The following is a 26,169-nucleotide window of genomic DNA, read 5'->3' as shown; positions in this document are numbered from 1 at the left end:
AGTCCTACCACGTCTAATATATTGTATTGAGGTCTGGGGGAATGGCTACAGCAGTACTACAAACTCACTTGTCCTTCTCCAGAAAAGAGCAATTCGTGTAATTCATAATGCAGGATATAGAGATCATACTCACCCTCTTTTCCTAAAGTCAAATCTACTTAAACTGAAGGATCTAATCAATTATTTCACCGCAATAATGATGTTTAAAGCTAAAAATGACCAGCCAGTATTCAGGATTTCTTTCGACAACAGGAGGAAGGGTATAGATTAAGGCCAAGGGGTCAGATGAATTTCAAAACTCTGGTTGTCCGATCCACTAGGAGGAGTTTCTGCCTTGCTGTTTGCGGCGTAAAACTATGGAATAGCTTGAATGTGTCACTCAAGAAATGTACCACAGTTTGCCAATTTAAATCTATGTATAAAAACATGGTCTTCACAAACTATAGAGCTGGATGTTAATTATAATTTAAACAACAATTTAAACAATCAGTAACATTATTGTCGCTGGATTTCTATGGCCGTGATGTGTATATCGTGGAAAGACATTCATAGTTTGTAAAACAATTGTTGTAAATATTGAGTTGTGCAAGTTGCTGTAAAAGAAGAACGATATGAGCTTCTATTACTCCTGTAAAAATATCAAGTAGAAAGGGGGTGGGACTAAATAAGGTCACACTTCAACCCACTCCTTTTTGAACAATTGCTGTATTGGTATCCATTACTTGTATTATCATTGTTTTTAAATTGTTCGAAATAAACTAAATTAAAAAAATATTTAAAAAATCTACATACAACACATACGATTTGAAGCCAGCAGGCGGGAAGGGCCTGGAGGATGAAGCTGTCCTTCAGTCAATTTATCCTGTCACTGATCGAGAGTCTGCACTCTTCTCCCCTCTGGGACTGAAGAGGTTTTGAGGTGGGTGTGGTAACTCCCCCTGAGATTACCCTGTTCACTCTGCAACAGAAAAGATGGTGGAATTGGCCCAGTCCAGATTATTGTTGAACCAAATCACAATAGATGTCGTTTTTCCACCAAACCGCTGCACAGGTAGACATGGCACTGGGCTGGGTAGGAATTGCCAGTGGGAAAGGCCTTTGGAAACACTGTAATTGGAATTATCTCCAGTAAAACATTTACAAATACTCTGTAGTTTTAACAGTTTAAATCCCTTGTGTGATTTAATAATCCAAGATGCTTTCAGAAAGTTTAGCTTGGCCTCCTTTCACTTGGTTTTCAACTAAAGCTGTGGTCCCATTCACTTATTTAAGTAGGATTTCTTACTCTTTGAAATTCCCCTTGTATCCTCATGTGTCTCTAATCCACAACAAGAACCCAGGCCTCAGTGAAAACAACAGGTGATGTCATCAGATTGTGCAGAGGCCATCGCCACGACAACACACCTCCAACAACTCTGTGTGTGTTCCCCAAGTTACTGGGCTATATAATATAAAATACATAGGTAGTGATATTTTAAGGTCAATATCTTGTTTTACAAAAACCTACATACATATGGCAAAAGCTGTTCACAAAAATATGTTCTTTGATAAAACCTTTAGTGCTGATGTTCTCAACTAATCTGATTTTTATCCTTGGTAATGTTATAATATTTGTATCTTGAGAAGTAAGTGAGATCATCAAAATGCTGACTGATTTATTTACAAAAAGAAAAGATGTTTAACTGAAAACTCCTTCAGTATATAGTAAACTCATTTGTGGGAAAAACACATCTAATTATAAACACATCTAATTATAAAGCATTTCTATCAATCTCATGAACTAGCAGGTTTGTTTTCTCACAATTCTGTGAGAGTGACTCTGAAAAGTGACTCTGCAGGTTGTGAGATGTGCTTATAAACTCGTGTTGGGAAAGCTAGAAATGGCTTTCTCCTCTTTCATTGTTTGTAATTAAATTTCAGTTATAGGCCCTTTAAGTTGTAGCTGTGGTTCTGGTTGAGCCCCTGACTGACATTATGAATTGCTTGCGACAGTACCAGAATATAGTTTTAGTGTGCCACCTTGAAATGCCTTTAAAGCAACCTAAACACAGAGTTCAACGCCAATACATTACACATTACATTTCACCTTACACGCTGTCTAAATAATCTTCAATACATATTTTATAATCATGTATTTTATAAAGATAATTTGACAATTAACTTAATTAATGTAAATTCTCAGTCCGAGGTGGTTCATGTAATCTTCTCTTCAAGACAAGTATCATAATGACATCTACACTTTATAGTATGCTACTTATACAGTATGACAAGGATCCAGCTGGTCACACCAATGCAACCAAGAAAACAAACAATTAGTGGTTTTAAAATAAGATGGAAATTATGTATGTGTGGCCTTTATTTCCAAAATCAAAAGGATAGAAAGTACAGTACATGAAAATGCGTCTGTTATTTTTATATTGAAGATAATTGGCCGTAAATTCAAAGCACCACCTCAGATCAGTGTAAACTCACACCACTGCACAAAAACACACTCTTCAGTAATAAATCAAACTGAACAATACAACAAAGTACACCGCTGTCTCTGCGCTTCCTTTTCCACACAATACACAGATCAAACACATCTATGACTCTTTAGGCTATGTTTGTCAAGTGCCCTTTTTTTTAATTCTGACTATGTATTGATACCTATTCTTTTATTAGTAATGAAAGAAGCAGCTCGTCTAGTTTCCCTTTGCCTTTGAAAACCAGAAGTCTCTCCAATGGCCCGGGGGCACGGTGGAGGTGCAAATGCTAACGCGGCCCAATCTGTATGCCACAGCGGAAAAACAATCCATGCTAATCTGCCACCACAGACAGGAGTCCAGTTAGGCCAATCAGAACGGGAATCATCTGGAGTGGAGAGGGGAAGAGAGAGAAGCCTAGATCGGGCCCCTGATTGCAGCGTGGTGATTTGCAGCTCGAGAACAATGATTGCCGCTTGGGTCAGCAGCAGCAGCAGCAGCAGCAGCAGCACTGATGGGGCTACTGCCTCTGCATCACACCTGCCCAGAGGTGGGTGGACGTGCCAAAATATTTACTTAAATACAAGAAACGTTACTTTAAAATGTTAAAGTGTACAAGTAAAAAGTCGTCGTCCGAATAATTCAATAGAGAAGAAAGTTTTTGGTGGAAATTGAAAGACTTTAATGTTTAAGCACAAAAGTCAGATTTATGTCTCAGTAGTGACATAATCTGAAATGTTTCAATTCTGACATTTCTCATAAATACACCATTAAATAGAAAGAAGAAAAATACACAATACTGATATGCTGTGTTGGGGGTAACGTGTTACAAAAGTAATGAGTTATAAAAATATATTATTTTTGTCAGTAACTAACGAATATAACATATTACTTAAACAAAATACGGTAATATGCTAGTTATTACAATTTAAGTAACTCAAGTTACAAGAGCATTTAAACATATGACTGAAAAAATGCCAAACTCCCCTAAAATCAAAAGGCAGCACAAATCAAGTTGGACACTGGTGTGTAAGATCTGCTGTTGCGTGTTGATAATGTTCAATCAGAAAAAAACACAAGAGAAAGGTGGTGATAGCGAAGGAGAAGGAAATCTTTCACTGCACTTTTGCTCAGTGGCATTATTACTATTTTCAGTTTGTATTTTGCCAAAAGTAACTCAAAGTAGTGTAACTCAGCTACATTTTTGAAACAATAATGTGTAATACAAACATATTACAGTTTTGAAGCTGTAATAATCACTAATATAGAATTTATTACAATGTAACTTACCCAACACTGTGGATATGTCAACATGAAGCAGTCGTCACAGTTACCATATTTACCGAGCACTGACACCACAAAAACCTTTACTAAGTAAAGGTGCTGGGTGATTGCCGTTTTCACATTATTATTATTTTTTACTTTACCAGACAAATTACTTCATGTTTGGAACACAAAACTGGTATTTACACTAAAACATTTACTAAGTACTCACGCAGTATATTCATCAAGTACTTTTATACCTTTTACTTGAATAAAGGAATCTAACATAATCTTTCTCTTACTTGTATAAATATTTTTGCCACTCTACCCACCTCTCCGCACCTTCACACATTCAAACATGCATGAGGACGCGCGCATACAGCAAATCCCACTGTCAGAGCGAGTTAAAGAGCTCATAGGATCAACCAGGCCCGCGTTTACTCAGCCACCAAACCACGGCCCCTGCAGGCACTTTGAATCTGACCCTTAACATCTGCACTATCAACATAAACCAAAACAACTCAGCAAGAGACTTCCTACCAACTCAGAGAGATAAAAAGACATTGGTGGCATATGTAAATACAAGAGAGGGGAACAGAGGCAGTGGTTTTGGTGAAAGACTGCAGGAAGGGGGGCACTGAGATGTCAAGTGTGCATATGAGGGGAGTGGGACACCATCAAGGTTTCTTTAGGAGCATCTCCTTTGAAGTGGCCAGTCAAAATGTGGCCAAAGAGGAAGGGCCAAGAGAGCAAAGGTCCCGCTGGGGTTACCTTGGTGAACATTAAGTTGTTTTTTTTTCAAAGGTGAGAGATTTAAGGATTGTAGGAGTGGAATTGAGGGTTGTAATAATTAAGACCCCAAAGGAAAGACACATATTAATAGAAACAATGATTGTTATGGTCGCATGGCAGTACACAGTGCATAACAGTGATTCTCAAGCATTTAGTACCACCGAAGTAAAACCAATCCTCTGTCATCGGTCTATAACTGAATAAGTTATTAAGCTAAAGCAGTTTGAACTGGGACTTGCTGAAAAGGACAAGAACTTGTGAACTACGTCTTAATTCCCACAAAAAAAAAAAAACACTGCAGAAGGATTTATCTGATCATTTTAAAGTGGTGATAAGTTACGCATTTGTTTGTCATTTTCTTGAATATTTCCTCTGTGTTTGCCCTGTGGCCTTTTTGCATCATAAACTGTCATTGGCAACATCTGCAAGGAACAGCAACGAGCTTTCACTTCATCTGTCAAAACTTTCAAACATTTCAAACTTCTGAGCGCTGCATAAAGACCTGGCCAGAATCCAAAGATCTTAATAACAACAAGACACTCTTCCTGCCCGTGAACATGCAACACGGGAATCGTTTCATCTTTTCTGCGCTTGTCATGAGCTAATACTGTGCTTGTCATGAACTTGTGTCCTTAATAAAGATTGAATGAATGAATAACACTTATTTTTTGTCTCAATTTCAAAAATGCACTTCCACAATTGATGAAATGCATAATTGCTATTAATGATAAGGCATCGAAGTTGAAGCGACTGTTTGAAATGGATGTGCTGCTACTTGCATGTGAACATAGTGGTGGTTAATTCTGGGTTTGCCCTGTGTGTTTTTAAGTGGCCGCACTCTCGCCCCGGGACTTATGTGGGAGTAGGGAGAGAGAGGCTGGCTTGTCGTGCCACATTACACAGATGAGACTGCGCTTAGCTTCTGGAACAGGCAGGTGACTACATGCAAACGCACCCCTGGTCTGCCCCCACAGCACACACAGCCCTGGATTCGCTATGTAGTGGTAAAAAAAAAAAAGAGAGATGGCATGGGCCGTTCTGTGAAGACACGATCATACTTCAAGGATATCAACTGCTGCTAATGTTTTTGCTAATTTACAAAATCAAGGGGGATAACGATATTACAGTGGTTATTTTCAACAGATTTTAGGATTATGAATCAGGAATGAGCTATTTCATCCAAGTGATTTTTGCCTTGAACAGATTGTTTTACGTTTCATGAAATATTAAAAAATATACAAAATGAAAAATTGCTACTCTCACTCTGGTCACAAGCCCTTGTACAGTTTGGATGAATGGAGACAGAAAAAAAAGTTATAATTTTTGTTTAAACTTTTCCATTACAGCATTGCAATATAATTAGCACACAACTTTACTTGCGCAAACACCCTACAGGGAAAGAAAACGCTTACTCCTAGACATGTCAAAGTGATGGGATAGATTGGAAACCATGACAACCGCAAGCAAAAACACCTTCTTAACATTCGTTTGCTCCATGAGGGAGTGACTCATAACGTCCCGTCCAGAAACCAAAGTGTGTGAGAGGTAGAGGTTTGCCTCTTTATCGCGGTCGGACTACTGTATGACATATGAACACGACCTATGAACTGTGGGGGCCTTTGTGGAGGGCATGGGGCAGAAAAGGGAGGGGGGGGCGGAAAGAGATTTTAGGGTGCCTAGAAGTTTTTGGGCCTGACTAGGTCTTGTATATAGCCCCCGGTGGATTGCCCCTCGCAGCCCCTCCCTCCCCACTGCCTTCTCCTCCCCCTGGCTTTGTGCGCCCTGAGCCCCTCTCCTCCCCCTTTTGTCACCCGGGCATTCCGCTTTGGTTAGCACGCACAAAGGCCGCTCAGTGCTCACCCTCCTGACACTGCATTCTGCCTGTGCACCAAAGGGGGGAGTGGGCACGGGGAGGGGGAGGGCCACAGGGATGACAGCTACTCACCCCATGTGATCAAAATGCCATCAAGTATCAACTCCCCCAACTTTTTATTTCCATGCATCTAACTTCCATGCGGGCAGGACGGGCAGGAAAAGTAGTGCCAGCCGGTCGCGTTGGCACATCGCAGAACAAAAGGGCACTAGCCAAACAAATGAACAGGTGTCTCTCACGGCTGAGTGGAGACGCACAGCCCTGCCCTGTCCTGTCTGTGCCCAGCTACACGTGTGTTCCCATGCTCCTCGAGCTGGTGGGCACACATTCTAACAGGAATTTTAAGACCTGCCTTAAAAAACTTTTTTGTCTGAAAAATAATCCCCCGGTCAGAAAAAAACTGGCGTAAGTACAAGTGGAGGCCCTGACAAGTTTATCAGAGTTTGGAGCTGAGCGCAGCGTCCTGCAGAGTGGCACTGCTGATTACTGCTGTTTTACTCATATCTTTCAGTTGTCAGTTCTTTTCTTATTTACCCTTTAAAACATTTATTTGGAAAAACTACAAATTATTGAAACATGGGTGATTGTAGTTGGCACATTGAACTGGGCATTTATATATATATATATATATATATATATATATATATATATATACATAGTTAGTTATATTTATATATGGTGGAATCTACAGTGTGCAAAAATGATTCATATCATTAAATGACAACATTCAGTATTAGCACAAGATGAAGATGTGATGAGAATAGTTCTGAACAAAGTTGGTGAGAGAGAAGCTGCATGTTGATGGTTGCTAATGCCAGGGACTGTAGATGTGTATGTGGCAGTCGCTCGAAGTTGCTGGGTGGGGGGATTGTTGGAGTTTCAAAGACCCTGCTTTGTGCCCATATTTCACACCACAGTGACATCTTAAAGCCTAGACAAGCCTGGTTGCTTCGCCTTCTCTTTCACTTTCTGAGAAAAAGGGGAATTGGGATGTGAGGGAGGGGGTCCCGAAATATATGCAAATAGTCCCCCAGAGGGGATACGAATTTTATGGGTTCAGAATTTAGTTCAGCCAACCTGAATAATCAAATGTGGGAACAAAAAAGTAGCACCCCACTATTCCAGCACCAGAACTGGGCACTGCAAGGTTCATCCCCCACCTCGGACCTCATCTGAGGTCCCTCCTGCTAGGTCCTCTCATAAGAAGAACTCACTACGTCCAAACTCCTATTAGGATCTCCTTACGGGGCAGAGACGAGGGGGAGGAGGAAGAGGGCCTCGTATACCTGATCAGGCAGAACTGCCAGCTCCTGATTACGACACCATTTTCTCAGCAGGGCTTTGCAGCCTCATCCTGCTTCTGTGAATATGGAGCATAGGGCCAGCCAATCCCCACCGCGTTGCCTCTCATCTAATAGCAGAATTAAGACCGTTTAGAGTGATTTCTCCTGCCTTCATGGTCACACTCTGAAAGAGCTGAATCTTTTTCCCTTTGCACCGATTTACAGTGTGGGGGGTCTGGCATGCAATGGCTGAGAGAAAAGTTCTACATGGCTGAAATTACAATACAACAGGTGGGGAATTCAACAGAGTTTACAGAACATGGCCCAAAATCATATATGTGCATTCTTCTTATATCCTACCACTTTTTCAATTTGGGGAGAATATGTACTTTTGTTGCACACTTACCCATACAGGACTAGATTACTACAGCCTGCTTTCCCAGGGAGCTCCACAGTGCGAATCTTTTGTCTCCAACACTGAGTAAATTAAAGCTTTAAATCAGGTAATAAAACCTAGGACTTTGTGGGTTTTATTGTTTTATTTTCACATTATTGCAACAGTCCAGCAGTTAAATAACTACTGATGACCACTCATCTGTTCCAGTATTGATCCATAATGGGGCAGACTAGTAATAGAAGAATGACTACTAACATGTATCGTCTGGTTGTGTGTTTGTCAGGTCTAAGCACTCATTCATTTTTTGAAATAATAACTTAAAGGCTCTGCACCCGATTTTGTGTATAAACCATGAAATACAGTTTAAATTGATAGTTGCAGACTTAACTAATACCCAATTCTTCACAGTCATGTCAAGACTTCATAATCATGTTTCAGAACTTTCAGTGGAGCTATACAGTCAAGGTAAAGCTAACAACAACTAGTCCGCGTATTAACAATAAATTAAAACACAAAATAAAAGAAAATCAGGGCTATTAATGTACAGCTAAGACAGTGGCCATTTGCATTTTTAAGAGTTCTTCAAGCCAGGTCGTAGTGGTAGAAAATCCATCATGCTTCAGATCACCCTGATTTGTAATGACACAAACCCAAACAGGGATTAAATCTCCTTAAACTCACTCCTACTCTGTCAAAATGCATTTGGTGGGAGCCATCACTGAGAAAAACACCGTAGCAGCAGCAGCAGCAGCAGCAGCAGCAGCAGCAGCATATCAAACAGTCGCAGCCTGAACCTGTTGCTTTTGTGTTACCCATGCCGTCTAATGATCCCCCACACTTGTCCGACTCCAACTTCCAGTAGACAAATCCTTCAGCTTTATTGCCCAGATTCAAGGACTGCAGGTGCACAGGCCACAAAAGGGAGAGATGGGGGTTTTAGGGGTGTGGGTGGAGGAGGGGATAGGCAAAAGAACGGTCAGTGGGGAGATAAGAGAGGAACACAGCCCCCCTACTCTGGTTTAACCTCTGCCTACACAGCCACCGTCCCCACCGCACCCCAGTCCATCAGTGTGGTGCTGCCTGGTGCTTGCAGGAGCTTCACCCGGTGCACAGCGGCAGTGGCATGGTGGTCTTGGAGGGAGAGTGACCCTTTTCTCCTCAGCCAGCAGAGGAGCAGTAATGACGGGAGTACCGCTGTGCCCGCTCAGGCTTGGTTCACACTTTGCCCCACAGCAGCCTCTTCTCATCGCAGTGCCCAGTCCCTCGGGCCGCAGCTGCAGAGGAAAAGCACGATTTCTTTCACACAAATCTATGCGCTGAAATGCTGACATGTTGAGGATTCAACATCACAGTAATTAAGAAAGTACAGAGCAATAGAATAAATAATACAATATACTTTTCAGAGAAATACTTCTAAGTTTATAGAAGTTATTCAAATGTAAAATTGCAGTGTGGCGTGGCATTTCTTACTATGATACTGGGAGGAACTGTATAATTTGCTGTGAACTTATAAAGTCAAAACAAGCTTTGGTAAAATAGTCAAATTCTAAAATTACAGTAAATGAAATATATTCAAATAACAATGGTAAAAATCACCATGTCTTGTTCGCACTAATGTTTTGTTTTGTTTACAATTTTTACAATATAACCTTCATTATAAATTTAAATAAAAACATTTTTAAAGCACATATGAATTTTAATCATATTTTAATAACAATTTTAATAAACTTACATGTTTGTTGTAAAAGATGAAAGAAGACACTCATATTTTGTTTCCACTTTAGTCTGGTGAATGTAGATGATCAAACTCCTTAAGAATTCACCAAATCATATTCTTTCACATTTGCATGTTTGCGTATGAAGTTTAATCTCAAGTTACATTACATCTGAACTCAAAAGGGGAAATTGTTGGGAGAGAATGACTATTTTAAATCCATTTTTACTTGTCACTCCAGAGCGTCATTATGTTGTTTGTCTAAATGTGACTCACTTTAGGTTACAGTTCAAACTGAACACCTTGAGTGAGTCACATACAGGACAGTGGTGTAGAGAGTGCGCCAGTTTAAATGCTTAAAAAGAATATGACAAGGCCTTAAAGCACACACGGTGCTGTGGGAAGCAGGGCCGAGAGGTCCCGTTTCAACACACAAACAGGTAAACAACAGCACAGCTCAGTCTCTCACTAATACATATATAATCACAGACAGGCCTATGTTACTAGAGCTGTGACACTGGGAACACACCCTTTGGGACAGGAATAACAGGCCACTCCGGAGCACAGGGACATCTGAGACACAGTGGCACCATGCAAGCATGATGACTCTCTCCCTCTCCTTATCTCCGGCCCTTAATCCTGCATAGCTTACTTTACGCTACTGTTTACACCAAGCACAAGTCAAGAGTGGAGGCAGAAGATGGACTTTATTCATCCTGAATGACTCAAGTCCACTAGAAATCCATTGAGGAAGGCCCCAAATGTGGAGGGAGCCTCATACTGAATACGGATTGAAATTTACATGACAACTTAGGAAAAATGCTTTTTTATTACTCATTCATCCTCTAAATCACTTGGCACCCCTTCTTATTTCCTTTGCTTGAGCTATTAAATCACCATCTTGACCCTGTGACCTGGGGCCGCAGCTATAAAGAGCCCCCTGCGGGTCAGAGGCCTGATTGTAACATTTGAATATGAAACGGACTTGGTCGGGTCTGGAAACAGCCCGATGCGCTGACCCCCAAGAGAGAGGCCCGGGCCCGCGTTACTTGGACTTGAGGATTTTGGGATAGGAGGCTGAGGAGTCGGGGGTAGGGTAACGGTTTGGGGAGGGGGTGAGCGAGAGTGAGGGGACTGAGAGAGGGCAGACATTTGAATAAGACAAGAAGCGATGGTTGTTTGCATGACAAAAGAGCCCGCCATCTCCTCTGATTGGTGTCACAGCGCAGCACTAAAGCCATGCAGGACCCCTGGGGTGGGGTGATGTGTGGAGCACAGGCATGTTTATGCATTCAAGGTGTGATATTAGGGAGGCAATGTAGGCCCAAACTTGAAAGCTTTGGCCGAAGAACTTTATGTCCAGATTTTAAAACTGGGCATTGGTTTGAAATTCTCCGAAATGTGTTGCCAGATATGACTTTGCATTCATAGCCTTTACAACCTGCAATAAAACCCATAAAAGATAAGCATTAAAGCACCAATTCCCTTTATTGCTGTAGGTCTTTTCTCCAAGTTCAGTCAATTGTTCTGTCTAATGACATTTCAATATAGCAAGATCTTTAAAGCTATCTTTGAAAGTTGTGTGTGTTTCTCCTTAATCTCAATTCTACTAAATATCTCCCAATGGTGTGAAAAGCCCTTACTGGTTAAACCAGTCTGTATGGATAGGCAGTTTCTGCAGGTGGACCACTGCGTCTACGTGGCCTCAACTACACTGAATATAAGTTGAGTCGAATAGAGAGAATGTCGATGCAAGTATGGAGATGAGAGGAGATCAAATCCTGGGATTTCACAGCTCACTAACTTTGGACAATTATGTACAATCCCCATTATTACACGTCCCATGGGACAAGGTATATGCATAAACATCGATGCATTTAAGAAAAAAGATATAGGAGCTTAGCCATTCTACTCAGGAGGATCGCCAAGAGGCAGCAGAAGCTGAACTACCCCAGGGGGCCATGGTAGGAGTGATGAGGAGAGAGGAAGCATGAGTGAGAGTTAGCGAGGTCACACGCTCATGCACACACGCACACACAGCGACCCCCTGCAGACAAAGCCTCCGCAGGCTCATCTGGCCACTGCCGCCGGCCTCAGGGACACACCTCCAAGAGAGATGGCCTGGCTAACTCTCCATGGCAACTAATCAATAAGTGACAGAGTCTGTCAGGACTGACCCATAGCAGAACATGTATACCTCCCCTTACGTTCCCAGGGTTACACGTTCACGGTACTACACTTGAAGACAAAGTGATCAGTGCCCCCGGGGGATAAATCTGTGTCTGTGTTTGACAACATTCTCCTATCACTTGTACATTACTGTTTATGTGGGAGATATGAAGTGAGTCAGCGATGGGCACACATGGGCACACATTAAGTGATGAACACCACACTTTGACAATAGCCATATGATCTGAGTCCACAGTCACCACGCAGCCATTGTGTGTCTGTCAAAGTGCGTTCCTTCTCACTGTCCTCAGCAAACACTAATCGATATTTGTGGCCTAGTTGAGCGGCCTAATCTCTTGCTTAGGCCACCCCCTCAGCTCCTTGCGCCTGACTATGTATTGTCCAAAACTCACTGTGCTGTCTCAGGGCATAGATACATCACTGCACATAGACATGGCCCCATTTTTTCCGAGGTTCTTCTTAGACAGGTCAGAAGTGGGGTCAAAACTCTAGTTTGGCGAATTAACGCTACATGCTCCAGTGTCCACAGACAAAGTGAGTCTAGAAAGGGAGCATCTGCGACAGGCACTCACTAACTCACACTTTGGGAGCAGCCGTTTGTATATAATTGCCTTTACAGGTTATTCAGGAAGACGCCTCCTAATCCAGTTTCATTCCGTGCTGATGTATGTGTGGTTTTACACCGCTTCCTTTATCTACAATTACAAGCAAAAACAGGTTCAAGAAAACCTCAGCCAGGCTTAGGCGAACAAAACCTCAAAAGCTTTGGGTTTGAAGTAGTCTAAATATACAGGACGCAGGCAGAGGAGTGTACACAGCCCTTCCATTTCAACTGTTCGCGTGATTTGTATTTGTTTTGTTTGGCACAAAGCAGCTGTAATCCCGTCTCATATTTGAAAAGTCTCATATTCACACACACCTGCTGCAACGAAGTAAACACACCTTTGCACAGACACCTTAATGGATGACCCTCACATTAGAGGCTAAGGCCAGTAGAATTCAAAAACAAGTGCGGTGACAACTGAGGGTAAAGCCACTTTCTATTTGTCAGATGATTCATGGGAGGCCTATGAACAAAAGCAACGCGGCTGTGCTCTTTGACCTCACGTACACCTGACATTTACAAAAGCCAATGTTGAAATGTATCAGCGTTCTGTATTCAGAAATCTAAAGGGAAAGGATTTCACCACCAAAGTTAAAAAAGTGCCAGTGAAAAAAAAAAACATCTGTGAAGAGTAATCCGTTTTTTTTATCTTTGCGTAGCAGTGTTTCCAATTGCTAATTCTTAGTTCTTATTTTAGTGAGACATTTATTCTTCAATAAATTCACTAAACTTCTGAAATAAAACTGAAAAATCTGTTTTTGCATAAGAACATGCGTAATAAAGAGTGCTGAAGTAATTTAACCAAGAAAGATCAAAACAAAAACAAGCAAACACAATATTAAACCACAGGATGAGGCCAAACCAAGAGCAATTGAACTAATTTAATTTATTTGACCTTTATTTACATTTTTTTCCCACTGAGATTAATTATCTCTTTTACAGGGGAGTCCTAGCCCCAGAGGGGAAGCTATTGTACATGTTTTAGTGGTGGAGAAACCGGAGTACCCGGAGGAAACCTACGCAGACGCGAGAAGAACATGCAAACTCCATACAGGAAGGCCTTGTCCAGGTGGAAATCGAACCCGGGACCTTCTAGCTGTGTAGCACGAGTGCTAACCGCCGTGCCACTAATGTGTTGTCACCTGTAAACAAACATGGACGTCACACATTCTGAACAGGCAGATGCTGAAGGTTGCAGTTTCACACTACTTTCATGCCAGGTTATTCTCATCTGCCGCCTTTGCTAAGTTTTGGTTAGTACGTCTTAATCCACGGCACTACTTTAGAATCTTCTCACTAATACATATATAATCACAGACAGGCATCGCATCTTCATCTTAATTTAGTTCACAGACAAAATCAGTAGTTGCCCTGTGCAGGGCGGATGCGCTTTGTTGAAAAGCGGCATATTTGTCTTTGAAGCATTTCCCACTTGGCATTCCTTGCGGTTGTGTCAAAGCAATGACGATTCAACCACAGCTATCATTAATGGGCCAATGTCATCACGGAACAAGACTGTTCTCAACAAGAGCAGTGGTAGAAGACTGGTCAAATGTGACTTCAGGAGAGGCTGAGTGAATGAAGAGACTGGAGAGGGTTGGCTCTCAGTGGGTCAACCCAAAAGCCCTGACCCCCGGTGGATTTGATGCCATTTTCCCACGCAGGGAGTCGACCTGAGAGTAGCTCGTTAACAACATCTGCCCCAGTTCAGGGAGATTAACCCCCCCAGCCCCCGCACCTCCACATACACACCACTCTGCTGTCAATCTCAGCCTCTCGGCACTGGACAGGCCCGCTCAGGCCAGGCAAACACTGGAGGCACTTCCATCACTGAGGGCCTGGAGATCTCAGGCAGCCACAGCAAAGTGTCAGTGTAGGAACAGCCGTCAGTGCTGTCCCTTTCGGCCTCACACGGATCCAGACAGAGATTAAGGGACCATGCAGTAAATTCACAAGGTGTGTTCCTCACAACGACTTGCCTGGCCGGTCTAACAGCCACATTAGTGATGTCACTAATGTCAACCTGTCAGCCAGATTTAGGTAATGAGTTTCCACTCATCATCCTGACGTAGAGAGGCTACCCTGACGTTAGAGCACTCACCATGTGGAAAATCATGCCCTGGTATTATGATGCCAAAGACTGGAGGTTGTTCTGATGTGAAATGGCAGCAATATCACTGATCAAATGTATGCTTATATGCAGCCTTCAGTGGCAAAATCCACAGGGAATCAATTGGAATCGTCTAAATCCATGTTCTGCAGAGCTATAATTAGGTTAGTTTTTGGAGAGGGGGTTAAATAAACAGGGCTGTGAGGTCATAAGCAGATGGAAGTAGGATATGCCTGCACTTGCTGAGTGGGCACAGAGCTGCACATGACTGGAGTGTGAGGCCCCAGAGCGCTCTGTGGGATGGGGGGTACAAGAGGGGGACCAGCCTTAGATAGCCAGAACATTCAAACCAAATCAACACAGCACAGAGGTGCTCACACACTTTGCCCCAAAGATGCACATTCATTTCAGTCACAATCAAGAAATCATTTGGAAGGAAACTTTCTGATTTAAATAGAACTGAAGTTTTACATATGCAGCAAAAAATACAGAATTATTTTATTTTATCTTCCCAGTCCACAATAAACACTCCAAATATTGCAGAGAAGAAATAGAGAAGCTGTTAAATTACAAAAAAGTTGTGAGTGTGTGATTAGGTGACGGCTGGCTGCTGGCACGCTAGAGCGACTTAAGACCCTGTCAGTGAATGCAGGGAGGTCCCGATAATCTTTCCCTCCACAAAAGTGTAGGGCTAATCCATGCTGCAGCGCTCAACTGTGGATCAGAGCTGCGCAAGTGTGGGAAGGCCAGTGTGACCACGGCTGACCACGTTTCTATGGACAGTGCTGAAATAATACAAAGCAATTATCTAAGTTCTGTTTGTTTTTATTTTAAATATGATGGTTATGTAAAATTAAAATAGGCTTTTTAAATACATAATGAAAAATGTCAAAAAGTCTGAAGATTTTCCTTAAATTTAAACAGAAAAGCATGTTTTAAGTGTGTGTTTGTAAAGTTATTAACGCCATACAAGAGCCTTGACTTACAGTTGCACGTACAACTGTTTTGTAGATATTAAATGTACAACATATTCCAATAATTCTGTAATTTAAGGATCTTTAAGGATTTAAAGTACACGTTTGCACGCTCAGCTTTATCTGTAAAATGTGCACAATTCCGTAGTAGTTTTTTAAGTATATTAAATGACTGCGTATGTAAAGTAAAACAAATGCACATGCAACACAACACACAGAATCAAAATTATGTTTTGTACAAATTTATTCAGCATTTAAGAATAGAGGATGGTCTTAAAATATGTAGAAACGTCAGTTTAAATAAACCTTTTCGTTCGAGTAAACATGACACTGTCAGAAGTTCAGAACCATCGCAGAACAAAACATATTCACATGACAAAACATGGGGATCACAGCTAATGAAAAATGTACTATAAATAAAACCTGTTTGCGACCTGCACAGTCTTAACATTTCATTTAAAACTATAAGGGGAGGACAAAAAAAGACTACAAAATTTGGACACAGTCAATACATCTGACATTCTACAAATTAAGTGTAAACATTTATGGTCTTTCCATCCAGCTTTTCTGAAATACACAGCCTCATCACGAGGCCACATGCCTTTTCATTTACAGAAAATATGGCATTAGTTAAAATATAGAAGTCCAGTTCTTCTACATAAGTTGATTGCTTATACTGGAGATAAAAAGCCTACGCATTGGCTCAACGCTCAGTGAGTCCATTTCAAAAGCGCAATGGACAAGTCCACCTTTTTGAAATTGTTTTGAGTGTTAAAGCAACCAAAATGTTCAAGTATCCAAGTACTTTAAAAAGTTCACGTCTGTAGCGCGCCTCAAATGTGCGTTAGGGGCAGCGTGCCGTTGACACCGGTGCCTGCGCTCTGGTAGTGCGGGTGCACGCTGTGTAACCGGCTGCTCTGCAGGGACGAGTGCTCCGCGCTATCTCCTCCGGGGGGCAGGTACATGCTGATCATGTCCCGCAGGTCACCAAGACACGCGCGCTGTGTGTGGGACGTGATGGCAGGCGGTGGGGAGCTTGGTTCGCTCTTACACACGGATGCCATGGAACTCAAGCCCATGTTGGAACTCTGCTGCGTGTACGCCGGAGACATGCTGTACGTGGACGCTGCGTTCATATAGGTCTGAGCGGAGGACATCATAGGATACTGCAAGCCGGCCATCTCGTAGCGATGCATCTGTTGGATCTGTGGGCTATTCATGCTGTGGTGCTGCGGGTACGCGAGCTGGTCCTGCATCAGGGAATACGCGCTGTTCGTCCAGCCGTTCATGTGTGCGTAACCGTCCATGCGCTGTCCCACTGACACAGAGTTGCTGACCGGGTTGGTCCCTGGCGCCAGCAGCCCTCCAGGCAGCGAGTACTTGTCTTTCTTCAGCAGGGTCTTGGTCTTTCTGCGGGGCCGGTATTTGTAATCCGGATGCTCCTTCATGTGCATTGCGCGCAGTCGTTTGGCCTCGTCGATGAACGGCCGCTTCTCGGCGTCCGTTAGAAGTTTCCAGTCGGCTCCAAGGCGCTTGCTGATCTCAGAGTTGTGCATCTTGGGGTTCTCCTGGGCCATCTTCCGGCGCTGGCCCCGGGACCACACCATGAAGGCGTTCATGGGACGCTTGACTCTCTCCGCGTCGCTCACGCTGTTGTTCTTGCTGCCCGGCGCCGTGCCCGTGTTGGACTGTGGCAGCGGGGTCTTCAGCTCGGTCTCCATCATGTTATACATTCAGGCGGCAGGCGGGTGCACGCGGCACTGAAAGTTGAGAAAGTTGGAGGTTGCCTCGGTGTACGACCAGAAGTTTTCTGGGAACAGGTGTCGGATCAGTCCGTGCTCTCCCCTCTCAAACTCAATTCTGAAACTTGTCCGCCTGCCTCCACAGTTAATAGGCCCAGCAGTGTCGTCATGTGACCTAGACTGACAGCATCACAATGAGAAGTGAGTAGCCAATCAGCGTCTAGCCAATCAGAGCGCGCACGACTGTTTTGGTTAGTGAAGGGAGGAGAGACAGTTTTACACATTTCTAGCACTTTATCTATAGGCCTAATAACAAAATAATAGGCTAATAATAATAATAAATAATATAAATTAACCTGAAGTAGACCTATGTCAGGCCAAGCTTGACTCGGAGTAAGACCGATAATCAAGGCAAAGATTTTATTCAAAACAAACCCAAGAGCTAAAGTGGCCTATTTTAAAATGGCATTGCAACAAAGGTTTAGGAATATTCATCTAAACTACGTTTTAAGTCTAAATAGTCATGCCAGAATTTGTATTTTAAAATGTTTGTATATTCGATAGGGTGTGGCCTTTTTCACGAGGAAGTTTCAGTGCAAGTTTTGGGCACAGTAAACAGCTCCTGCAGTAACGAATTTGAGCCAAAAGAGAAGTGCCAATGGTTTATATGTTTATTTCCAACAGAAACACCGCCTTTATTATCCAGGGCCCATCTTAAGATTTAACTGCTGCACATAAACCGCATAGCTCAGGTATCTATATTATTTACCGTGATTGAAATTGATATGTTCCGCATCCCTTTGGCCTGCTAAATGCAGCCTACAGTGGAGTATACGATAGCCGTTTTCCGTACACAGGCCTACAGGCTCGTGAGCAGAGCTGGAGCAGAGCAGTAACGCTCCCCCATTGAAAGTACATCAACGACCTCTTGTGGAGAAGAGAGGCCTGTCCTTTTAAGGGAAGTTTGTTTGAGACGTGTTAAAGCCCTCGCTCTACGCCTGTTGCTCGTCCGAAAATTAACACCTCCGATTTGTTCACTTGTTAATGTAAAATAGTGTGCGCGGTTGCGCATTTGCAAGTGTCTCCTGGTAAAACACTGAAACTAGCAGCCGAAGCGAAAAAGCTCTCACCTGCTAATGACACGAAGCGCTCGGCCATCGAAAGCAGCCATTAACACCTCTCGGACCTCTTGGTCTTATGCACATAAGTAATGTCATTTACATGGCATTACTTATGTGCATAAGACCTCACCTCCTGCGGCATCCTACCTCCACCTGAATGGGGGTTTCAGGGTTATGCACACTCTATTACCCTTTTTAGTGTAAAACCACAAAGTAGATCCATTTCAGAAAATATTTTACTTTTTTAAAATGATGGTGAGTGTAGTACGATGACAAATGGAAGTGGCCGCTCACGCTGATATGGACTAAATGTTTGTTATCAGTTTCTTGTAACCCACAGATTGCACATTGCAGCCCATCGGTCCTTTCAGGAAAAAGTCCCATAGCCTCGATGCAGAGCAGAGGTAGGCTATACCTCTAACGGGGCGTTTCGGGTTGCCATAAAACCAGTCCAATTAGTCACCGTGTCCTTCTCGGGGAGCGGTTATTTGTTTATCTGGCCACATCTCGGCACTGATCCTCTTGTAATCTGCTTATGGAAATGGACCGCTAGAAAAGGAGAAGAATAGGAGCTGCGGGAGTAGCTGGGCTCTGGTAATGAGGGCCTGTGTGCGGCTAATTTCCTCATTAGGCAGCACGGGACCACCACCGCAGCCTCTGCGCGGTATAAACTCAACCATAGAAATGATCTCAACTGCAAACGTCCGAGGACTGTGTGCGGGGCGCGTCCGCTCACTGCTGGACCTCACACGTCAATGCTGAGAATTGGAACATATGGGAAACTTTTACCGCGCCGATTATGGCATTTCTTTGTCAACAATGCGCGTAAAAATATTTGATAAAGAAATGTTAAACTTTCTAAAAATGACAACATATTAATGTCCATAGGATAAATTAAAACCAAGGGCTACATAAATAAAATATGGAGAAATTGGATGTTTAGACGGCCTTCAGGCCCGACCCACAGGCAAAATATTAGTTTGCCAAGAGATTTAACATCTCTCGTTTACGCAAAAATGTCACATTAATCCAACCTTTGTGAACATATTCGACCGCATCCTGTGCTCGGTGTTCTGGTAAAAGATTTAAAGAGGATAAAATGCAGGTAATGTGTCTATGTCTTATTAAAAAGAGGGGGGAAAAACGACTAGAACCTCCACGGGCATTTAGCACGGGAGTTGTTCTCTAACCCGTGTAACCTCTGTAATCACAACTTTCTTGTTTCAGCTCAGAGGACAGGGCCTTGTGGAAAGAGTAATTGGCAAAGAATGGCTTTTCAATTACGACCACAATGAGCATCTCATTAAGATTGGCATGATTTTTTTTTTTCTTCCAGGAATGCAAATGCAAATGAAGATACAATTTCCGTACGGTCTGCTGTTCCTATTGTGTGGGCGTGAATGGCGCGTCCTTGCACAGGTAAAATAATATTCACGGGTCATTTAGAGGAAGAAAAGTAGTGCCATTATCACCTCTTTATTTCACAATGTCTGGCTCCGATTCCAGTTGATATTTTTTTAGTTTATTTTTTTGACCCGTATCTGAATTTGACAAAAATCCCAAACAGAACCAATTGCACCAGCACCCAGAAAAAAAATAACGTTTCTACAGTGACACTAACTGCAACAGGAAATATAGATTTTTTAAAAAGTAAAAATAAAAATAAAAAAAAGACAATTTATGAGCTACAGCCACAGTACAAAAAAAAAAGGATGAAAATATGATATACGAGAATCACATCCACCTATAAAAACAATTCCCGGCAGCCTATAGCCTGCGTTTTTCTCAAAATGAAAATGACAAGTTCTTCTTCTAAACCCCACATTACACAGGAATATATAGATTTTTTTTTTTATATATACCATTTTCCTCAGTCCTAATAAATCATGACTTACTTAACATTATCTTTGTAAAGCGACACATAAAAGCGGCATGAACGCTTCACCAACATTTCTCTCGTTGGCAGACCAAGCATGTCCCTCCTCATTATGTCCGACACAAGCACTATAATCTCTTTAATGCCAAACAGTGGCGAACAGACAAGGCGTGACCACAGCACACTCGGAGCCGCGGGAAGACTTCCTCACTCCGCTGTTAATGGCACTTATCACATCAGGATTTCAGAACGCCGCCGGGTTAATCGCTGTTACAAGGATCATCAAACGCAGCGGTGTGTGCTACTCAAAATTAATAAACTCACTGACCCATTGAGTCCCAGTAATTGACACATACATTACCAGTGATTATTGACTAATGAGGCTAAAATCTAATAAAATTAACGCCACATGGAAAGACATCTTGTGAGTGCATTTTTGAAATTAATATACAATGATTATTAGTCATCACTGAAAGAGGTCTTAACTGGCCGATTAGAGGGAACACTCACATGGAGCATTTGGGATATGGTCCGTTAAATAGAGAAAATAACAGTAAATGGCTCAGAGTGATGACCTCAGAGCCATTAGCACTAGTTTCCATTGAGGGGAAATTAGGCAGAAAATTTGAATGAAATATGGTTTGGTTTCTGAGTCGTTGCTTGTTGCTGCATTACTTTGATCACTTTGAGAGCTTCGTCCTAAAAACTCCACTAAATGCATGTGTGATGCGGTGAAAAAAGTTTGGTACATTTGCATGCGTTCTGTCTGTGTCTTTTATTGACAGCAGCAGAAAAGCTGCCGTCAGCCATTAGCTCCATACGATCCTCACTTAAAGCTGGTATCCTGGCTAATTACTGCCGACATTATTTCTCGTGTATCTTTTGAATCAATGCAATGTTCACTTTGACACAAACAAAGGAAACTTTCTTTTTTTTTTTCCTGTTTTTTTTTTTTGGGTTAAGACAAAAGTGCTGAATGGTCACTTTTTGGTTTGCACCGTACCCAAGCAGCCTTCTTTTGTTTTAGGCTTAATTGAGATCCCACTAATCTAGCCTGTATAAAAAAGAAGCATTCCCTTTGTCAGGCCTTCATTAGTTTAAGATAGTATTGTGAGAATGCACAATTAATTTGCAGCGTAACTTTAATTAATTAAATACACCCACTTTTCTAATAAGATTAATGTTGCCAAGTTGCTATCTGCACTTTCCAAAATTAATTTGTTATGACAAAATGCATCACATTAATTGCAGAAATTTGAGCTTTACGGGGCCTAAACAAGGCTAGGTAATTACCAGAGGTAATTTATTAAGTCTTAATAAAGAAACAAACAGGCTTAAATTAATATATAAATCATGAGTAGTATTATACACAATAACAGTGATTTGGGAGAAAATGACAAATTATTGTTGTTATTCTTGATAAAAACCGATAGGACTCATAAATTTAGTTTCATCCCGAGTCTCATTAAAAAGGCATAGTTTAATTAAGAGTTAGGAATCGCCCTCTAAATATATTAATTACCTTGAGCATGACGAGATGAGTGCGGCGATTATTGCTGTTTCATTATGCTACGTCTTGTGGGAGAAGAGCAAACGAAGGTGGGGGGCTCCTGCCATGACAAGATAATGGATGGTTCCAGAGGAGAGTGGTCACCTTGCACTGCGCTCCAGGAGGTGACACAGAGGACAGCACGGCTCTGCAACAGGACAGCAAGACGTGAGACAGAAAATATCTGAATCAGAAATTTAAAGTACGCATTTTGTTTAACACAATAAAGTAACACCCTCAGCCTAATATAGGGACAAAATCAATATGTCATAATATTACATTTCAAAACAACTTTAATTGGTAGAAAAGGAATATAAAAAAAAGAAGAAGAAAATTGTAAAATAATAATAATTTCAAAAATTCCCGTTGCTTCATTTCAGTTTTGCACTAAATCTAAAAACGGTACATAAAGCATGCAAGCGTCCCAGAGGCGTGCAAAGGAGACGGCTCATTGCCTCACAGACAGATATGTCAATGCAACATACAAAATGTTACTGCTGCTTTGGCTCGACTCACGCACTCGCTCCTCTTGTGGCTGACAGCAGGACAAAGAGCTTAAGCTACTATTATCTGCCAGCTCTCCTCTCCTTTCATTTTTCTCCTACACAAACATAGATGTATGCACTTGTGATTCGAATAAATTCACTGATGCACCTGGGCAGTCTAAATAATATAAGAATGTAGACTGGACTACAAATAATGAAGTCATTATTCTGTCATAACACTTAATAATGAAATTGCATTTTATTAATATTTTCCAAATTTATCAGCTGCATATTATCGGCACAACTGTGATCCTCATCAGATGTTGTTCGTTAGCAGAGTACACAGATGTAACACACAACACTGTGGTGCTCCATCTCCCAGAACATCCCCTCCCTCTTCTCTATCTTTACTGCTAACCTCCTCCCACTCTGGCCACTAAATTGAGGACACTCACCAAACTGTGGCTTCCCCAACGCTGCCGCTGCCTCCAGTCCTCGTTAAGACACACCTTTGACAGCAGCATGCAGTTCGCCGCCGCCACTGACCACACAGAGGGATGAGCAGAAAGCAGCCACGTCCATAGCCAGACTTCATCCACCAGCTATCTCTGAGAAGAAGCTGCACCATGCCCGAGAAGCAGAGGAATAGAATTAGAAACGCGTCCAGCCCTGGTGTGGAAGTGCACTGCAGCTGAGCGCACCCTGCTCTGGGACCCATCTCATTCAGCCAAGATTGCTTCATACAAAAGTTGACAATGCACCAGTGAAAGCCATTGTTGATATTCAACATTTTTTAAATAGCTGAGCAGAATAGACAACATGGCAGGCTGCAAAACTTGGCAAGGGAAACTGACCTGGAGCTTCCTGTTTGAAAGCTTGCCATGGTGAGTGAGAGCAGCAAGGGCTATTGTGATGAAAAAAAAAAAAAATAGAGCTGGTCTGAAAGAGCCAAAAACAAAACATGTCCCATCACATGGAGAGCAGAGCACAATAGTTTCTATGCCACAGAAAGAGGACAATCTCACCGCACAGCCACAAGCGAATATGCATTACCAAAATGAGTCAGGCCAGCAATAAACCCAGCACAATCAGCTCCAACTTAGACACTTGCATATCTCCCTGATGTATGCTCATCAGGGGAGAAACAGAGTGATCACTGGCATATCGGTGTCAAGAGCAATGAGCAGGTCAAGAGCATATTTACAATAAGAATTACAGCTGATCATATGTAATTGACTGCACTGGCTGAACTCCAAGGGAATGTCTTCCACAGAACCATCTATTCCTCTACAGTTGCACACAGCAGGATCATACTTCTCCTGCTAATGGTGTTGCGTTTCCATCATTGTCAGGCTGACAGCCATGCAGATTGATATGGACATTTAAGCCGCCTTCAAGCCTCCGTATGTGTGAGTATCAGTGCAGCGCTCGTGTCCCAGCGCCTATCAAAACATCTAGCTCTGTGCAGTGTGTGTGTGTGTGTGTGTGTGTGTGTGTGTGCGTGTGTGTGTGGCCTCGGGCATGTCCCAGTGTTGTGTTTCACTCACCTCGTGTCTCTGTGTGGGACCGCAGTGGGTGGGGTACCTACTCAAACTGCCAGTGATTAATGTGGATTTTAAAACCCCTAAAGGAAACTGAAAGCTTCCTATCTACGGCATGATAAATTGACTAACTGCTGCAACAAAGTGGAGCTGCACGATATGAGGAAAAATTGTGTTATTCGATACACAATGTAAAATATTGGGAAAATAACATTGACTTTCATTTCATTTCTTAAACAATTTTCACACAGTATGTTCCACTTAAGTTGAGCAAAAAAAGGCTAAAATTGAATCAAATTAGGAAAATGAAGAAACTTTCTCACATTTTTGGGTTGCCATGTTATGGTTTTGAAAGGTGTAAATCTCTGGATATTGCGTCACCCAATATTGCAATAATAATAATTTGGCAATGTATTTCTGTACGCTGTAAGTCAAAGGTCCAAAGAAATATTTGTAGCATCACTTGACAATGTAAAGTTATGCATTACGTAATGTTAACAGGGTGGTAAAGTCGCCTTGTTCAGTTTACTCAGACCAAATGCACTGAAATCTCAAATGATGATGATTTATATGAATTTACATTCCATCCTCTGACCTATCTTGTCACAGCTCAGAAGTATTATTCACGGACGGGGTTAAGTGGAAGAGTCAGGTAACAAAATGCGTGCATGTTCGCTTCTCATCTGTCCTGGGAATACTGTATAAGAGTGTTGTTCAGCCGTGTCGTTCCTGACAGTGTGAGTGAAACAGAGAAGCAGGACCAGTCTGCTCCAGTTAGAGATAATTACACTGATCAGCAAGAAATGACAGTGTTGTGAATAAAGGAGGTACACGCATAACCTTAAGGTGTGTCAGTCGGCAGAGAGAGAGAGATTTGGAGAACCTGTGGCGTCCTTACTGGAAATCCACCCATCGCACACATTAGACGCCATCAAGGCTCTAATTTTACTATAGCATTACACCCGGCTCCCGGAGCGCCCCTCCCTCCCCTGCTGGTGTAGATGGTGTAGCCTGGTGGGAAAACGACATTCAATCCGCTGTCCAGCCCATTCAGCCCAAATTGGCAAATGACAGTCTCTCCGCCTCTCAGATTTCGGGAAGAGAAAGGTACCACTGCAGCCACCATCCAGAGGAACGGGGGGAGGTGATGTGGAACTGCGGCTGGAGAGAGCGGTCCGAGAGGTGGGTTAACAGCTTTCCCTGTCATCCTCTGTAGTGACAACGCTGGACAGGGAACAGAGAAAAGAGAGTAGAAGAATACCCACTCAGCAGATCAAAGAAACTTCCCCAGTCTAAACGAGAAAAGGTTGACCTCAATTCCCTAATCGCACTCTTTACCAGCATGGACCGGGCGCATGGCGGGATGGGCGCAGCGCTTGCGCTGGTCAAGATTAACCTCACTGGGAAGGCGGCACACAGTTCAAATTCAGAGAGACAACATTAAAAAGTGGCAGACTTCAGAACAGAGGCCATATTTATGAGCTAAATTTAAGGTTTAGGTTCAGTGCAAGTCAGGGCTGAACAATATAGTGGCCGATAATTTTTATCCAAATATAATGCTAGAAGCCACAGTCACTGAGGCCTTTCATTTGATTAGAGTTTGGCTTCCACAGCCTACGAAAACATAATGAAACATGCTCTGCAAAAGTTACATTTTTAGTATGATTTGACTAATTTAGTTCCTTTTTGTTTTTGTCAGTCTTTTTTATTTTAATTTTTTTCAAATGTTCCCTGAAAAACCAACCATTTGAGACCCACTGCTGTGACTTCCATAGGATTTTCTGTAGACTTCTGTAGACTAGCTCCATTGCTAATTAATGAGATGGACCACAGATTTTTATCATGATTGACGATCATTGACAGGCAGATTTCAAATTAACTAAAAACATTTATTCCTCTCCAGTACCGTTTAACATATAATAGCTTATTCTACTTCTCATGGAGTTCATCCTTCTTAGCATCTCTAGCTCAACAAACACATCTCCAGATCTCACACCTCGCACCACCCTCTTTCACCTTCGCTTGTTGGCCAAAATCAGAACAACCCTGAGCTGTAAGAATCTTCAAAAAGCACTCCACGCCTTGTGAAATGAACTGTAATATATAAGTGTTACATTTTTTGTGTTGTTTTATCTTTGTCCATCAACTGTCACTGTTGGAAAGCGCTTTATAAATAAATGTACTATTTGACAC

At 42.3% G+C, this 26,169-nt stretch overlaps 2 protein-coding genes across 5 annotated transcripts in view; both read right to left on the bottom strand.

Moving 5' to 3' along the window:
* The window catches only part of LOC306962795 (uncharacterized protein), a 46,463-nt gene extending 23,313 nt beyond the window's left edge, over window positions 1-23,150 (bottom strand). For 2 of the 4 annotated variants that reach the window (XM_079556085.1, XM_079556088.1), the window contains exons 1-2: window positions 22,891-23,150; window positions 21,924-22,098 (exon numbers count right to left, since the gene is read on the bottom strand). Coding sequence is in view for 1 of the 4 variants with exons in the window: in XM_079556088.1 (XP_079412214.1) it covers window positions 21,924-21,932 (9 nt within the window). In the remaining 3 variants the exon portion in view is untranslated. Of the gene's footprint in view, window positions 1-8,882; window positions 9,064-9,083; window positions 9,345-21,923; window positions 22,099-22,890 lie in introns of those variants that run through there. The other 2 variants (XM_079556086.1, XM_079556087.1) reach the window with 2 other exon arrangements.
* Window positions 15,972-17,543, bottom strand: sox3 (SRY-box transcription factor 3). The gene has a single exon (XM_079556084.1). It carries the CDS (start codon window positions 17,393-17,395, stop codon window positions 16,496-16,498), a length of 900 nt encoding a protein of 299 aa, XP_079412210.1. The 5' UTR covers window positions 17,396-17,543; the 3' UTR covers window positions 15,972-16,495.
* Window positions 23,151-26,169: the final 3,019 nt, after the last annotated feature.

Source organism: Gobius niger, assembly GCF_951799975.1.
Source record: "Gobius niger genome assembly, chromosome: 5".
NCBI lineage: Eukaryota > Metazoa > Chordata > Actinopteri > Gobiiformes > Gobiidae > Gobius > Gobius niger.
The sequence above is the reverse complement of the archived record's forward strand: the minus strand, read 5'-3'. Positions and strand labels throughout refer to the sequence as shown.